An 18,207-nucleotide genomic window follows, 5' to 3' on the forward strand; every position below is an offset into this window, starting at 1 on the left:
AGGCCAGTCATGGTAATGGAAGTCAACAGCAACACAGAACTAGTATTCTGGTATGTTTCAGATTAATAAACCTCAGTGTGCACCTGCACGAACATTGTCTTCCTTCAGTGTGTGACAACTTACTGAAGGTTCAACAAACGCTTTCTCAGTAGCTGAGTGCTGTAACTGTTTTGATTTTGTTGAGGTTCTAATGAACACTAAACTGTACAGACTCTCAGAACATGGCAGAAAGTAGAGAAAACAGCTGAGAGAAAATATTAAATGTTAAATCCTAAAATTGGAATCTGATTTTTCTATTAGCTGGGCGGGCCTCCTTCCACTTTCAACACTTCTCTTCTCAGCAGAGGCGCACTGCGCTTTTACGCATGAGTCTAGAGGCACTGTGTCTCAGAGCAGAGTGCCGTGCAGACCTTCAGTGTATGACGGTGTCCCAGACACAAGTATCACTGCTGCTACAAGATGATCCTGCTGCTCGCTCTGCTTTCTGTTCTTTTGGGAAAACCGAGTTTGTGCCTGGTGGAGAATGGAGGCTTTACATTTGATGGAAATATCCGCCAATTAGCCGTGACCCGCAACACGGTTTACATCGCCACAGAGGAGAGGCTGTACCAGCTGAGCCACGACCTGACTCTGATCAACAGTCTGACCCAGAGGGGAATAATAAAGACCGGAAACCAGCAGGATGATGTGCAGTTTCACCGGGTTTCTGACACAGCTGAGGGGAACGCAACTTTCAGCATCAACGTGTTGTTGCCTTTTACAAGCAATGACTCTCTGATCAGCTGCGGTGTGACTGACGATAACTGCAGTTACTGCGAGGTTCTGGACCTGAAGAACATCTCCAACCTTCTGTACAGAGAACACATCCAGGTGGGACCTCTGAAAAGCAGCAGCAGGTCAGTCAGCTTTCTGGTGGATGTGAAGAAGAAAACTCAGACTGACACTTACATTCTGACCGCGATCAGACAAAACAGAGAAAAGCCCGAAAACAACAAGTGTGGTATCAATCAGAAGACTATCATACTTCATAATACAGATAACAAACAAGGTGGAGGTATATTTTCTCTAACTGATGGAGCTTCAGGCACACCTGGGATCACAAGTAAAGGTGATGTGGAGTTTGTTGACGGGTTTCAGCTTAATTCAACCATCTATCTGTTCTCCAACGCGCTCTCAGCTCAAACAAACAGAGTCCGTCTCATTTGGCTCAAAGGCGAAAAAAGCAAAACTGATACACTCAAGTCTCTGCGGGGCGCGACTCTCAGTGTCTCTGACGGTGACAGCAGCAGACTCGTGGCCTCCTCGGTCATCCCGGGGGAGCAGCCGGTGCTTTGGAGCGGCGTGTTCAGTGTGGATGGAGGAGATACCGACACCAAGCTGATGGTGTTTGACATCAGCCCTGATTACAGCAGGAACACCGACAGAGATCCAGACTTCTATACCTCTGTGCCATCAGAAGTGACGGTGGGTCGCTGTATAACTTCTAAACATGTTCTGAATGGTTCCTGAATGTAGTTTCCACCTGTGCCTCCACATTTTCACGTGGACAATCATGAAAGCAAAATGGTAAAAAATGGTAAATGGCCTGTATTTATATAGCGCTTTTCTAGTCCCTAAGGACCCCAAAGCGCTTTACATATCCAGTCATCCACCCATTCACGCACACATTCACACACTGGTGATGGTAAGCTACATTGTAGCCACAGCCACCCTGGGGCGCACTGACAGAGGCGAGGCTGCCGGACACTGGCGCCACCAGGCCCTCTGACCACCACCAGTAGGCAACAGGTGAAGTGTCTTGCCCAAGGACACAACGACCGAGACTGTCCAAGCTGGGGCTCGAACCGGCAACCTTCCGATTACAAGGCGAACTCCCAACTCTTGAGCCACGATCGCTAAAATGTTCACAGAGAGGCAGATTACTTTATCACACAGTGTGGTCACAAAACTAGAAACATCAATCGATTCAGACTCAGTCTGCTACTTCACATAAACAGTTAATGTTAGGCTCAAACTTTCCCGTAAAAAAAAAAAAAGAAATATATATATATATATATATATATATATATATATATATATATATATATATATATATATATATATATATATATATATATAAACCTATTATACATATATATATGTATAATAGGTTTATATAATGTAAAAATACATATAGTAAATGAATTCATATTTGTCTTTTTATGAATATAAAAAGGAGAAGCCAATAATTACCATAATAAAAAAAATAAGATAGATAGAAAATATGAGGCAAAAAGCGGTTTAAAAAACAATATCTCTGTTAATTTCTACACAAAATCAAAGAAATTCAAAAGTTTTACTGAAGACACAAGAAAAAGGAGTCTGAATTATTTAAGCTGCTGGTATGTCTGCTGGTGCATGTGACAAACAAACTGAGTTTCACTGAATGATGTTTGACTTCATCACTATTTGATCAACATCAGTTTCAAATCTTTTTATTTTATATTTTTAACAAAAAGAAATTAAAATCAACCATTGCACTGGAGGTTAGTTTTCTGTCCTACAATAAAGTTTTCTGATTTATGACAAACTTTGAAATGTAAAAAAATGTAATATTAGAAATATACAATGAAATAATATTTTAAAAATAGCACTTCACCATCCTGAAGCAAAATGCTGCTTGGTCTCAGTGATGCTAAACCTTCAGCTGAAACTGCTGAGAGTACAAATCATTACTTGGAAAAACTTCTATTTGCTTCTGTAGGAGTTCCCCTTGTGTTACAATATTTTGCCATCGTAACGGCTGCTGATCAGTTTGCTTTGACTTCTACTTTTTTTTTCTTTGATACCCAGATGTTGCTTTGTTTCTGTGATGTGGAGGCACATCCCACTACAAAATGGACTAAACTACTGTTTATCATTTGTAAAGGGTGAAGGCGGTATGAAAGAGCCGTTACCTTTTTGGAATTATAGTTCAGTCACTCCACCACGCCGTTCTAACCATAACAGTGATTACTTGGAAATAATTTTTAAAAATGCAAACAAAAAGACACTTTCCATCCCTACATTACCACGGTTCCTCATATCAATGGGTCTCTAAATTCTCAGTGCCACTGTCCCCACACTATCATGCTCCTAGTGAGAGGTCAGTTAATTAGTCACTAGCAGAGGTGCTGCTGTGGTGACAGATGTCAGTTGTGGTCATTGCTCTCATGTGACTTCATAAAGATTCATTATCTGTATAATAGTTACTCCCATACTTCATGAAATGCTGTGAACCCTTGAAATAGCACATTCTTTAATTATATATGAGAAAATTGCATCATAGTTGATTCAGTTTATTCACCATTAAATCATATTTGAATGATTTTCAAGCTGAGTATGTGATTTCTCAAGGTGTAAACACAATTAATGAATATGCTGTTTGGGTTCATAGATTTAAAGCACTTCATTAGGTTTGGAGGGAATACAACTTATTTCTATTTTAACCATCTTGAGTTCTAATCTTAACATATCTACAATATCAGATTTGATGATCAGTGTGTTTGTTTCTCAGCCAAAGATCCTAAAACCTAAGGCAGTCCTCTTCAGGCACAGCTACATGACCTCTGTGCTGGCAGTGAGGCAGAGAGGCTGGATGGTTTTCTTCACTGGGACAGGAGACGGCCAGCTCATTAAGGTGTGTATGAAATGAAACATCTAAAGTACTTAGTTTACCAGCCTGATTTTAAGATGCCATTTCATCATCCTGAAATGCACTGGCTTCCTCACATGAAACAAACATGAAAGATAGTTCTGTCACCAAAATATATTTGTTGAATTAGCATCTATTCATAAAATCACGAACAACCGTTGACCCAAGATAAATAAAAACCAAAACTTTTTAAGAGGCAAATTATTCATGATTTTTTAGCTTGCTTATTTGAACTAGTCTCATTTTATTTCATTGTTGAAGTCTGCTGCAAACTGCAGTCACTTGTGGTCCCTGTAGCTTCTTTGTGTGCTCTTAGTCTCACTGTGAGTTCATCTGCTCACACACTGCAAGGTTTTGTTTGTGGAGTGGAGAGATGAGAGCTGTGACCCTGAAAGCTCAAAAAGCTTCAACAAGTATTTTATTGAATATGACGAGAGCGAGGTTGCATGTTCTCCCCATGTTTGCGTGGGTTCCCTCCGGGTACTCCGGCTTCCTCCCACCGTCCAAAGACATGCAGCTTGTGGGGACAGGTTAATTGCATAATCCAAATTGTCACTAGGTGTGAATGTGCGAATGAAAGTGAGTGCGAATGGTTGTCTGTCCCTGTGTGTTGGCCCTGCGACCTGTCCAGGGTGTACCCGGCCTCTCGCCCTATGACAGCTGGGATAGGCTCCAGCGCCCCCCGCGACCCTGAAAAGGATAAGCGGAAGCGAATGGATGGATGGATGACGAGAGCAAGAGATAGAGAAACAAGCTGAGAGGGATGTTGTCATGGTTTGAGTTTTTCGGTCATATCGACTAGGGGTGGGTTTTTATAATCGATTCATCGATTAAAATCGATTCTGGCTTGGATAACGTAAAATCGATTCATTAAAATCCTGAATCGATTTTTTAATATAAATTTATTTTGTCCGAAATGCCAGAATCTCTGGTGACATCTCACAAAATTTCAAGAACCACCAAACAGTAAATGAGAGCAGGTACAGGGATTCTGCACATAGACTTAAACACACAGCGCGACCCGCGGATCAGAATCAGTTAGATGTCGCCTTTCTCACAGTCGGGGCTGAAAGCCGACAGCTCGCTGATCCGGGTCCGCGCTTTGTGTTCACGCCCTTTATGCGCTGATTCTAAAGCTGTTAGTTTGATCTCTCTCCAAACAATATTGACCGAATCAGCAGCAAAAGAAGATCCAAACGCTTCACATAAACATTGTCATGAATTCACTCTTTTACTGTTTTGCTTCCATTGCATGCGCAGCTCTCTCTCTCTCCCTCTCTCCCTCCCCCTCTCTCTCGAACAGTTTCGCTTTCTTCATTATTCGCTTGCTTGTTACACAAGTCTACTGTTGCTTACAGCGCTGTCGGCCGCTGTTTTTTTCCCCTTTTACATTCTTCCGAAAAGAAAACCTCATTTCTGCTGTTCAATACTGAACAAATTGAAACTTTTTAAAATTATTCAAAATGCAAAATGCTTAGCCATGTCTCTAATAAAACCGCTGTAACGTCAGAGGTAATGTTGATTAATTAATGGTTTTCTTTCGTTTTTGATGTACTGCAGAATATTTTTATAAAATCCCAGGCCAGGAAAATCACCTACATGTTTTTCTGTGTTTTATCTTCAGCTACTTTGACACAAAGGCATCTGCTGTGATGCTCACACCTTGGATAAAGTCTTGAGAGTGTCAGCTTCCTTTTTATAGATACAAAAATATGTAAATGTCCTGATCTGAATTATATCTCTGACTGTCAAAATTTCCCAGATTTAAATCGAATCGAATCGAATTAAATCGAATCGTGGATCGAATCGATTCGGGACCTTGTGAATCGGAATTGAATCGATTCTAGAAATCAGTGACGATACCCAGCCCTAATATCGACTCTTTGATCACAGTTTGTGATTAAGTCGGAAAGTTTGTTTTACAGATAAGAAATACCGACTGTTTCACAACATATACAGCAGATATCAGCATGACACTGAATCCAAGCAGCACAAACACATGAGAACTTCTTATGAACGAGGGAAAACTTAAAATAAACAGCCTTTCATTTGGAAGATAGTGGTCAGAGAAAAATAAGCAATTGAAATGTTCATTAAACATAAAAACGTGAATTCTTATTTTCACAAATTCTTGTTGTCAGCTGTCTGTGGACAGGAACTATCACGCTGCCTGTCCCACGGTGCTCTACAGGACAAGTGATGATCGCAAAGTGTTTCCCAAATTACATCTGGATCCAGTGGGTCATAAACATGTGTATGTGCCATTTAGAAACCAGGTACTTAAATTATTTACTGATTATCTTAATGTCACATGTACCTGTGCTGCATTTTAAAGTGTTTGTTGTTCTAGATAAGGCGAGTTCCTGTGTCAAAGTGCAGCACGTACACAAATGTGCAGGAGTGTTGGTCTGCACAGGATCCATACTGTGGTTGGTGTGGCTCTAAAAGCAGGTGAGAGAAACAACATCTGCAGCTGATGTCTCCAAACTATTCTGAACTTGGTGATCATTTCTCCTTCTTCTCCTAGCTGCACATTTGAAGATGACTGCACAGATTCAGACTGGCTGTCCATTCCTGATGAGTCCCAGCACAAAATGATTTCCCACAAAGTTGAAAAGGACACAAACGGACAGGTACAGCTTACAAACACACTCGGGACTGTGATCATTTGTGGCTTTCAGGTATTTCTCACACATGTTCTTCATTTTCAGATTTTACTAAAAATCCACACACACTTGACTGTGGGCCAGGAAGTGTCGTCCAACTTTACCTGTCAGTTCACTGCAAGGTCCAGCTCGATTTGTGCTTTGAATAACCCTCCTCCACAGTTCCCACAATGCACCTGCATCCTGTCTGATCGTACACTTCCTGCTGATGGTCAGTGAGTTTTCATAAATAATCCAACGAATGAAATACTTTGCAGTCAGACCTGCTTACTGATCTGCAACACTTCCCAAAAAGCAAAATAGAAACATTACAGAGCTGACTCTGACAGATGAAATATTCTTTACTAGTTGACAAATCTGAGTTGTTCGTTATTACAAACTGTTGCAACTCATTAAACATATATGTCTAAAAATTAGCAATTGAAGGCTATGACACTGATCGTGTTTTTTTTATTTTTTTATTTTATTTAACAGGTCTGCATGTCACAGTGAAATTTAGACTTGGTTCAACACAACTGTCAGAACAGCTGAGGTTGACTAACTGCTCTGACATCAGTGGACCACCAAGTTCAGTCTTGTAAGTCCAATCAATTATAAAGATTATGAAGATGGATCACTAATAACACAACATTATGTGTCATCACCAAGTAAAATGTATTACTACTGAGGAGTCTCTTTGTTTTATGTTGTATTTTTGGACATTATCGTTTTCTTGATGATTTCAACACTAATATGTGATTGTTTCTCTTCAGGTGTCAGCAGTGCATCAAAGCTGGTTGTGGATGGAACACAAACAGATGTTCCTGGGCCGATCAAACAGAGATCAATGTAATAATTCATGCCTTTAGTTTACCTAGTTCAGGTTTTTCCTCATTAACATATTTGTTTTAATTTTATTTCGCTGATACCATTCTACATGTTTAGGCTATTTTGATGTATCTTTTTTAAATCTACTTTTGGGAATAAGAAAGTCTATCTTATCATATAATTAAGTCTTCCACTTTAAGTTTATATTACTTTTGAGATTTTTCAATCATTATTAAGGGTGGGTTGGTCTAATGTTCAAATATCTATTGCTTCTCAAAAGCAGCAATATTATATGCAATAATATGTTAAGTGATTATGACAACTCACAAATACCAATTCAGTTGCTTGACAAAAATCGTGATTAAATTCTTTCCTTGTAAATAAGACAGAACTTCCATTCTCATCAGTCCTACATAGTTTCTTTAGACAATGACAGTAAACCTGCCATATTGATTCCCTCTGCTTCCTCCTGCAGGACAGCGTTTGCCAAAATGTGCAGTCTGGGAAGAACTTCTCTGTGAGTCTGAACCTCAGTCCTCAAACTCATTGTTCCTCTGACACCTTATTCGTGTTCAAAGCTTCCAACATCAGCTGATGGCCGTGGATTAAAGCTGATCATTTTTTGTCTTACTGTCAGATCCCAGAGATCTCCTCCATCACTCCCAGTGTGGTGTCTTTCTACGGTAGAAACCACGCAGTGCTGTCAGGTCGTAACCTCGATAATGTGACTGCAGTGAGGATGCAGGCCGATACTGACTGTACTCCAAAAGAGTGAGTCACTTTACATTAGTGATGTGTCAGTCGCGAACGAAATGGCTCTTAGAGCCGGCTCTTTGACGTGAACGACGCGAGCCGGCTCCTTATTGCAAGCCGTGTTTTTTTGTTTTTCCCTTCTCTCACCCTCTCTCACACCATCTCTCTCTCTCGCACTTTTTTTCCACTTCACTCCGCATGCGAACCTTGTGCTTTCCGCTGGGATGAGGGGGGAGGGGTGGTAGTTACACTCGCAGTAGCGCAGGAACAGAGCAGGAGGGAAAGAGAGAAAGAGAGCCAGGGACAACAACGTCACATTAGAAAGGTATAGTAATCATAGTTGTGGATGTTAAAGGATTCAGAAAGTTTATTCATGCAGGCCCATATGACAGAGAATGTGCATCTTCTTTTTGTTTTCATATTTTAATTTATATTTAATGGTGTTGTGGTTTGCAGTGTTTTTTGTTGTTTCATTTTAAATTTGTTTAAAAGGAAAAAGCTGAAAATTTAAGTAGTTAAAAGTTGAAATGTGAATAGTTGGTTTCTGTATTAAATGATTTATTTATTACATTTTATGTGGAGTGAATAAATAAAAGTATATTTACGGTGGCCCCTAGAGACAAAGCACGTACAAACTCCAAAACAAAAGACAACAGAAGTGCTCCAGGATGCTAGGCGCAGTGTTGAGCTTTTGTTAGCTAGAGGCTACACAAGCCAGCAATTAAGAACGACCGGATTTGGTGTGTGGTAGTAACAGGTAAATGAACATGTTTTTTTTTAAATTATTTGAATATATATGAGTGCTTGTGTAATTTAAGTGATCTATGTAGCTGAAGCCGCTGGACCAGGCGAGGCGCAAGAGGCTGCCGCTGGACCAGGCGACAGCGTGGGTGAAGCTGATGGTAGAGCAGCTGGTGGCTGGACGGGCTCCTCGGGCCCCCCAGCTGACGAGGCAGGTTGCTGGACGGGCTCCTCGGGCCACTCAGCAAAAACAGTCCCAAAACCAGTGGGCACAGGGGCCCCTGGCACACGCAGGGCTGAACCAGCAGGCACGGTGGCCTCTGGCAAACACATAGCAGACTGCAGCTGCGCAGAGCATTGACTCTGCTCAGGCAGCGACAGCCGGGTGCAGTCCTCAGCTGGCTTCTTAACCTCCAGGGGTCCAGAGTCTGCTGGGGCTGAACCCCAGCTTCTGGGGAGGCCCTGGAGTGCATCATAGTCTCAGAACTGGACAGCTTTTGAGGAATGATAAGTTTTAATGGGTTTGTCTCTCTGCTTAGAATGGATGGATGAAAAACAATTCACTTCAGGTTGAATTGACTTGAATTGTTGTACAGGAGGGCTAGTGGCTGCTGAACATGAGGCTGAACTGAGGGCGACTGAAATAATGGTTGGGATGACAACGGTGGTGGAGTTGGAGACTGAGCTTCTGGCCGGGCGGCTAACTGAGCTGCAGACATTGAAGAACCAGTCTTTGTGGGAAGAGTTCCACGCTCTGACTGAGCAGTCAGTAGATAGTCCTTCTCATTTTCAGATTTCGGACTAAAAGTCCTGGTTAGCATAACACTGGACTCGGAAGAAGCAAAATGAAAGTAGTCCTTTAAATCCTCAGAGCGGGTGTTAACAGACTTTGAAGTGTTTGACAAAGTATTAACTGTTTCTAAATTAATCTTTTCAAATTTGAATAAACCTGAGTTAACTGGCATTGAATTTCTAGACTCAGGAATAACTGACAGTGTTCGTGAATGCAGGCTCAGATGGAGCAGAAAAAAACAAAAACACTGTTCTTGACTCACTGAATCTGCCGGTAACTGACGGCAGTGTGGACGTCACTTCCGCCTGGGAGAAGGGGCGACTAGTGATGGGATTTCCGGCTCTTTTTAGAGATCCGGCTCTTTCGGTTCAGCTCACTAAAAAGAGCCGGCTCTTTCGGCTCCGAACCGGCTCTTCAGGTTGTTTTGTTGCTTTAATTAATTTATTATTAACAATAATATAAAATTGTGCACAAAAGGAATTACTAACGTAAAAAAAGTGGTTTTATTTATATATGTTTATATATAAATATAAAACACATTTCTAGCATGAACTGAACTTCCAAAGCAGAGCTACTAGATCACTTAAATTACACAATTGAAAGCATGTGTGTATTGTTTGTGTATTTATACACAGGCACTCATATATGTTCAAATAATTTAAAAAAAAAAAAAAAAAAAGGTCATTTACCTGTTATTACCACACACCAAATCTGGTCATTGGTACTTGCTGGCTTGTGTAGCCACTAGGTAACAAAAGCTCAACACTGCGCCCAACATCCAGGAGCACTTCTGTTGTCTTTTGTACGTGTTTTGAGTTTTTATGTGCTTCTGAGTTTTTACGTGTTTTGGAGTTTGTACGTGTTTTGGAGTTTGTACGTGCTTCAGGGTTTGTATGTGCTTCAGAGTTCGTACGTGTTTTGGAGTTTTTACGTGCTTCAGGGTTTGTATGTGCTTCAGAGTTGGTACGTGTTTTGGAGTTTGTACGTGCTTCAGGGTTTGTATGTGCTTCAGAGTTGGTACGTGTTTTGGAGTTTGTACGTGCTTCAGGGTTTGTATGTGCTTCAGAGTTCATACGTGTTTTGGAGTTTGTACGTGCTTCAGAGTTCGTATGTGTTTTGGAGTTTGTACGTGCTTCAGAGTTCGTATGTGTTTTGGAGTTTGTACGTGCTTCAGAGTTCGTACGTGTTTTGGAGTTTTTACGTGCTTCAGGGTTTGTATGTGCTTCAGAGTTCGTACGTGTTTTGGAGTTTTTACGTGCTTTGTCTCTAGGGGCCACCGTAAATATACTTTTATTTATTCACTCCACAAAAAAAAAAAAAAAAAAAAGTAGTAATAAATAAATCATATAATACAAAAATCAACTATTCACATTTCAACTTTTAACTATTTCAATTTTCCGCTTTTTCCTTTTACAAATTTAAAGTGAAACAACACAAAACACTGCAAACTACGACACAATTAAATATAAATTATAATATGAAAACAAAAAGAACATGCATATTCTCTGTCATATGGGCCCGCATGAATAAACTTTCTGAATCCTTTATCATCTGCAACTGAAAATAGTTGTGGATGATTACTATACCTTTCTAATGTGATGTTGTTGTCCCTGGCTCTCTTTCTCGGTCTCTCCCTCCCGCTCTGTTCCTGCACTATTGAGTGTAACTACCACCCCTCCCCCCTCTGCCCAGCATAAAGCACAAGACTCGCGTGCAGAGTGAAGCGGAAAAAAGTGCGAGAGAGAGGGTGAGAGAAAGAGGGGGGGAAAAAAAAATAAAAAATGCGACGGTCGCGATAAGGAGCCGGCTCGCGTCGTTCACGTCAAAGAGCCGGCTCTAAGAGCCATTTCGTTCGCGAACGACCCATCACTATCTGGTGGACTGGGGAGAGAATCTTGTGGTAAGCCGGGCAGGCCAGCTGTCACATTTGGGGGATGAAGGTGAAGTGTTTTGAGGATGAAGTCCTGTAGGAGTGGGTGAAGGGAATCCAGCAGCCAGGGGTGATTGGAAACTAGCCGCTGTAGTCGGGCCTCCAGAGCATGACGAAATTCCTCCCCCTCATGCTCTAGCCACAGATTAGTCCATCTTGAGACTGAATCAATTAATTCCTCCCTAAGCTCCTTGGAAGGTGCGAATGCCGCTGGGTCCATGTTTGGCCGGTTCGTACTGTCACGGCTGCCGAGGCGAGCAGTGTGGTGTTGAGGGAAAAAGGACCCAAAATGCAGGCAGTCGATGATAATGCTAGTGATGTTTATTTACACGGTGGTATAGTGGCAAAACAGGCAATGAGGGATGACAAAACTAAAGAAACCTAAATTGGGAAAGCTAAATAACAAACCTGAGATGATACCAGAACGGGGTGAGCGGCAGAGCATCGCAGACGAGGAACAGGACACCGTGGAACACAGACAAACCAGCAACAGGCCGGAGAACACACAGGGTTTAAATACACATAGCAGCAATCAAGGGATGAGCAACAGGAGGGGAACACACCTGGGAGAAATCAAAGCTGACAGGACAGGGGAAATGTAAACTGAACACACTCGCATGAGACAGAGACCTTCAGAATAAAACAGGAAACTCACAGACACAGAACCAGACAAGACACTGAACTAAACAGACAGATTCACAAGAAAGACAGTGTGACACCATGGACAGACGGAGGGAACACAGAGAAGTGGGAGCAGGCAGGCACAGAACATAACCTTAACAAATGGCAAATTATAACAGAATACATACTCAGAATAAACAAAAGCATAAAGAAACACAAAACACTGAGTCGGCAGACTCAGGACCATGACATGAGGAGGTCCTCAAAGTATTCCTTCCACCACCACCTGACGATTTTCTCAGTCGCAGTCAGCAGCACTCCACTATACACAGTGCAGGTAGAACACCGCTCCTCCCACACCCGAATTTTTGCTTCCGCCACCGCCTGCGCCGCATTCCGCTTGGCCTGTCGGTACCTATCAGCTGCCTCCGGAATCCCACAGGCTAACCAAGCCCGGTAGGACTCCTTCTTCAGCTTGGTGGCTCCCCTCACCTCAGGTGTCCACCATTTGGTTCGGGGGTTACCACCACGACAGGCACCAACTACCTTGCGGCCGCAGCTCCATGCAGTGTCTTCGGCAATGGAGGTGCTGAACATGGTCCATTCGGACTCAATGTCTCCAGTCTCCCGCGGAATGCTGTTGAAGCTCTGCTGGAGGTGTGTGTTGAAGATCTTGCGGACCAGGGCCTCTGCTAGACGGTCCCAGCACACCCTCACTGTACGTTTGGGTGCACCAACTCCTCAACTTTTCAACTCCTCACTGCAGGCATGTCATGTGCCTGCCTGCTTCAAGTCCTCTACCATAATCCCTGTCCCCAAGAAACCTAGGATCACTGGACTAAATGACTACAGACCCGTGGCTCTGACATCTGTGGTCATGAAGTCATTTGAGCGCCTAGTTCTCTCCCATCTCAAGACCCTCACGGCCCCCCTCCTGGACCCCCTGCAGTTTGCATATAGAGCCAACAGGTCTGTGGACGACGCCATCAACATGGCCCTACACTTCATCCTGCAGCATCTGGACTCCCCAGGAACCTACGCCAGGATCCTGTTTGTGGACTTCAGCTCTGCCTTCAACACCATCCTTCCAGACCATCTCCGAGGCAAGCTTTCCCAGATGAATGTGCCTGATCCCATCTGTCGGTGGATCACTGACTTCCTGACGGACAGGAAGCAGCATGTGAGGCTGGGAAAGAATGTCTCGGACTCCCGGACCATCAGCACCGGCTCCCCTCAGGGCTGTGTTCTTTCTCCTCTGCTCTTCTCCCTGTACACCAACTGCTGCACCTCCACCCACCAGTCTGTCAAGCTAATCAAGTTTGCAGATGACACCACCGTTATTGGGCTCATCTCGGACGGGGATGAGTCTGCCTACAGGAGGGAGGTTGAACGTCTGGTGTCTTGGTGCAGCCACAACAACCTGGTGCTGAATGCCCAGAAGACAGTGGAGATTATTGTGGACTTCAGGAAGCACACAGCCCCACTCCCCCCCATCATCCTGACTGACACCCCCATCACCTCTGTGGACTCATTCCGCTTCCTGGGTACCACCATCACCCAGGACCTGAAGTGGGAGCCCACCATCACCTCCGTCATCAAGAAAGCCCAGCAGAGGATGTACTTCCTGAGGCAGCTGAAGAAATTCAACCTGCCAACACGGACGATGATGCAGTTCTACACTGCAATCATCGAGTCCATCCTCACCTCCTCCATCACCGTGTGGTACGCTGGAGCCACTATCAGGGACAAACAGAGACTGCAGCGTGTTGTGCGCTCTGCTGAGAAGGTGATTGGCTGCAGACTCCCATCTCTGCAGGACCTGTACACCTCCAGGACATTGCGGCGTGCAGCTCGGATCTCAGCTGACCCTTCTCACCCTGGACACAGTCTGTTTGACCTGCTCCCCTCAGGCAGGAGGCTCCGGTCCATTCGCACCAGAACCTCACGCCATAAGAACAGTTTCTTCCCCTCTGCTGTTGGACTCATGAACAATAACCGTATGACTGTTCCTGCCACTAACACATGACCCTACGCTGTGTCACTGCATCATTCCATGTTTGTCACTGATCACCACCTGCACTCATGTATATATCTATCTACTTAGCACTCTTAATTCTTATTCTCATGTATATATCTCATGTATATCTCATGCACATATCTTTCTACATAGCACTTTTAATTCTTATTCCTACTTTTATTTTCTCATGTCTATTTAAGTGCTATTTATGACACTATGTTTGCACTGAAGCACCGCAGCAATTTCCTAATGTTGTAAACCTGCTCAACATTTGGCAATAAACCCCATTCTGATTCTGATTCTGATTCTGATTCTGACCAGGTCTGTCCAGCGTCCTCCCTCACAACCTGATCCAACTCACCACCAGGTGGTGATCAGTTGACAGCTCAGCCCCTCTCTTTACCCGAGTGTCCAAAACATATGGCCTCAGGTCTGGTGATACGATTACAAAATCAATCATTGACCCGTTTTTGCATGAATTATGACAACCACAATTAGGATTTTTTTCTTAAGTATTTTTATTCATCATTAGACATGGAAAAAAAGACTTTTGAACTTCATTTTTCTAAACATGTACTTTTCAAAGAGTTCTTTACATGTCCACTTAGGTGGACAACATACATTTTGATTCATGAATTTGACAAACAAATAAATAATATGCACTGTCTGTTGTGTTTATGTGCAAGTATACCATAAACACTGAAACAAATACAAAAAAAACCAGCCTTTGACTAGCTGTCCACTGTAGTGGCCACTGTGTGTGAAAGGGTTAAATCTGGTTTACTGTTTACTTTGTAATCCAAATGAAATCAAAGACGTGTTAAACTCATAAAAACACACAATTTGATAATTTTAAGGAAGACCTTGCTGCTCAGCTTTAGTCTTTCTTGGGGTTTTCTGCATGTTGTGATGATGTTAGTGACTCTGTTTCTCTCTTTGTGCTCTGGTCAGATCTTCCATTTGGGACAACACTGGTTTCAGTCTGACGTTCCACATTCCCAGTTCAAATATCAAAGGCGTGGTCAACGTATGTCTTCTCCTCCCAGATGGTCGTTGCCATGGCAAAGCTAAAATCACCTACAGCTCATTACCATCATGCACCAATATTACTCCAAGCAGCAGCTGGATCAGGTATGTTCAGTTTTGCTGAAACCTAAAAAACACAGAAGATACAGAACGTTTATCTGCTAATGTCTCAGAAAGTGTTTTGACCAAAGAAACAGTACATGTGTGTGTGTCTTTTGTGTGCAGTATCACGTGCTGCTACATCCTGCTGTGAGAGAACAGAGATATTTATCATAAGAGGAAGGAAGCTTTTGCATTGGTTTGACCTCTGCCGCTTTTACTGAACCTCATGGTTGAGAAAGCAGTATCTGTCACCCGACTACTTCCTGTTGGAGTCCACACCTCTGAGCTCTGCAGCCTCAGTCACCAGCCTTTTTTCTTTTTTTTTTGCTCTGCTGTCTGCAGAATGAATACGTGGGGTACTTTTTAGCTTCTGAGTCCATCACACACTTTAGTTTACAGGCATATTATCTATGCTAAAATAATGATTCAGTGTTCAGACTGCAGCCTACGTGTGGAGAGCTCTTAATTTTCCAGTGAAATATTTTTACTAGTATAAAACTGGCATCTTCTTTACCTCCTACAACTCCTTCCCCTACCTGTGCACGTATGTGAATGATCGTGCCTTCATTCTCATCCAGACCTTGCTTATGCTTTCATGTTGGATCAGTCCCAGATAGCAATAACTCCTATTAGTGAGCTTTTAATCAAGCTGAAAACAACAGTAACATCTAAACATAAAAAGATCTTTATTAAATGAAAACTGTTAAATCTGGAGGAAATGTTTTTGGACATCTCTCACTACTCTATCAAATCATGTTTAAAACACAGTTTGAATAATTCACACTGTTGAGAATTGACAAAAATGTGGGTTATGCTAACTGTTTGAAAGGAGTGTGGGATCAGATGATTTTTTTCCTTGCAGTCCCTCTGCTCTGACTAAAGCCCGCTTCCTGTCCTGCAGTGGGAAGAGGAAGATCACACTCATGGGGTCTCACCTTAACTTTGTTGAAGGGGTCTTCCACAGCCACGCAATGCAGGATGTCAGACTTCCCAGAAACATCAGCTCTGAGGTTGGTCTGTAGACACAAACAATGTGCCTTTGAAATGACATCAAGATGTTTTTATACATGAGCTCTGAACATTTCGGATGTGGACATCTGACACACGCATGTCATAATCTTATGTCCTGCTTTAGTCATGTCATGCTGTCTTTTCTGTTTATTTAATTTCATTGCAGTATCTCACCTACAATTCACCTGCAGCTGGGAGCATTTCTAGCAGCACTATGTTTGTCAAAGTAGCCAATGAAACCTTGGCCTGCTCCATTAAACTCCCCTACTATCCAGACCCTGAGTTTACCAGCTTCACAGTTATAAGGACAGGGGAAGATGTGCGCATCACCATTCAGGTTAGTTTTTTTTTTTTTTTTAATTTTCATACATATACAAACATGTGACAGCTAGCCTTTGTTTTTCTTCATTTAGAAAAAGACAGACAAGCTGGAGATGATGATAGATGAGTTATCAGTGTGGGGCGTTCAAGACAATACGGAATACCAGTGCATCATGAAAGCCAAAGAAACCAGTAACAACTCTGACTCTTTCATCTGTGAGATTAAAAGACTAACCAACCCTGAATTTGAGGAGTTGCTGGTAAATCTTTCTTTCATGCTACCCCCAGCTAGATAAGTATCACCGGAAAAAAACAAACCGAACTTGTTGACGCTATATAAATAAAATTGAATTGAAATGTATGGTGAGGTGAGGTGAGGTGTTCTTTAGAAAACATCCTTTCTTTGTGGAGATGACAACATCAAAGTTCTCAGTTTGATGTTTTCTAGAGGAGAAACCTGAAACTGAGGGCAAACAGACTTTTTCATCTGTATTGGTAACAAACAGTTGCCTTTCAAACTTCAAAATGATATTTATGCATACAATAACAATTTTTGGCCTGTTGCTCTGGTGAGAACTCTCTCTGTAAAATGTTTCTCTTTATTTTGTAGATAAATTATGGTGACAGGACAGTAAGTCTTGGGCTTGATTCCCAGTTACACGAAGCCCTGCAGATATTACGTTTCATGCTGATACCCTGTGTTATTGCAGGTAAGTGAGAGAATTGTTTCTTTTCTACATTTACGGATTATTAGACAATCTTAGGCAAAATGATGGTTTTACACCACTTTCCACTTTGATTTCAGCAGAAATAATAGAAAATCTTTCTTCTCCACTTTATGGATGGTGTTTCAGTTTAAGTGAGTTACTGTTTGTCTTTCAGTGTTGGTGATCATCTATTTCTGGCAGAAGAGACTCACCATTGAGATGAATAAGCTCTGACCACTGACTGGCCTGAGTATTCTTAGGAAGAAGTTTGTCTCAAGATAGGCATTATAAAGCTTCCTGCAGAGTTTGCTTTGTTTTATTTTTTCTTTCTGTCTTTACGATGTTAATCATATTGCAAATGTGTTTTAGCTGAAGTCATATTATCAGGACACAAATAAAAAAATATTTTATCTGTTGTATCCTTTGTCTTTTCCATGTTTAGTGTAACAGGTTTTAAATCGGATAGGGGGGGGTTCAGATGTAAAAATGAGACATCTGGGTCCATAAGTATTGGGATAAAGAAACAATTTTTGCTTCAGTTCATGAAGTTTAACAAAATTATTACGAAGTTATTTAGGAATTGAAACTATTTTTCTTCGTAGTTTACATTTTCAGATGCTTTGGTTCTTCTTCATAAAGAGAGCAAAACAAAACTTTTATTTCATGCTAAATGTTGTATTGAAGCCAACAGTGACCCCTGGTGGCAAAAATAAATTAGGAAGTTTTACACCTCACAGGATTTGTGTTAATAAAATAATCATCATAAATTAAAAATCACAAAACTGGCAGAACCAGGCTCAGTAAGGGATGGGGCCATCTGCTGTGACCAGTTGGGGTAAGAGAAGGAAAACAGGATATAGACATGCTGTGGAAGAGAGACAGAGATTAATAACAGGTACGATTCAATCCAGAGAGGTCTATTATAATATAGTGAGTGAGAAAGGTGACTGGAAAAGAAAAACTCAATGCATCATGGGAATCCCCCAGCAGCCTACGTCTATTGCAGCATAACTAAGGGAGGATTCAGGGTCACCTGGTC

At 42.1% G+C, this 18,207-nt stretch overlaps 1 protein-coding gene across 2 annotated transcripts; it reads left to right on the plus strand.

Moving 5' to 3' along the window:
* Positions 1 to 409: 409 nt before the first annotated feature.
* LOC113009818 (plexin-C1-like) lies at positions 410 to 17,587 on the plus strand. Of its 2 annotated transcripts, none has more exons than XM_080291448.1 (16): positions 410 to 1,464; positions 3,536 to 3,658; positions 5,815 to 5,949; positions 6,024 to 6,124; positions 6,201 to 6,306; positions 6,385 to 6,550; positions 6,814 to 6,916; positions 7,092 to 7,167; positions 7,622 to 7,663; positions 7,784 to 7,917; positions 14,953 to 15,132; positions 15,992 to 16,139; positions 16,307 to 16,477; positions 16,554 to 16,721; positions 17,072 to 17,171; positions 17,344 to 17,587. In XM_080291448.1, the coding sequence occupies exons 1-16, from the start codon at positions 460 to 462 to the stop codon at positions 17,400 to 17,402; spliced, it is 2,817 nt and encodes a 938-aa protein (XP_080147574.1). In that variant the 5' UTR covers positions 410 to 459; the 3' UTR covers positions 17,403 to 17,587. The 2 variants fall into 2 exon arrangements, with proteins under 2 accessions (XP_080147574.1, XP_026004176.2); XM_026148391.2 differs by having other exon boundaries at positions 411 to 1,464; positions 16,031 to 16,139.
* Positions 17,588 to 18,207: the final 620 nt, after the last annotated feature.

Source organism: Astatotilapia calliptera, chromosome 17, assembly GCF_964374335.1.
Source record: "Astatotilapia calliptera chromosome 17, fAstCal68.1, whole genome shotgun sequence".
Lineage (NCBI taxonomy): Eukaryota > Metazoa > Chordata > Actinopteri > Cichliformes > Cichlidae > Astatotilapia > Astatotilapia calliptera.

Excerpts from the sequence above, each read along its gene's own strand:
- LOC113009818 (XM_080291448.1), top strand. The coding sequence starts at position 460 with ATGATCCTGCTGCTCGCTCTGCTTTCTGTTCTTTTGGGAAAACCGAGT. Across the intron at positions 7,918-14,952 it reads ACTGACTGTACTCCAAAAGA|ATCTTCCATTTGGGACAACA; the intron begins GTGAGTCACTTT and ends TGCTCTGGTCAG. Across the intron at positions 16,722-17,071 it reads CTGAATTTGAGGAGTTGCTG|ATAAATTATGGTGACAGGAC; the intron begins GTAAATCTTTCT and ends TTTATTTTGTAG.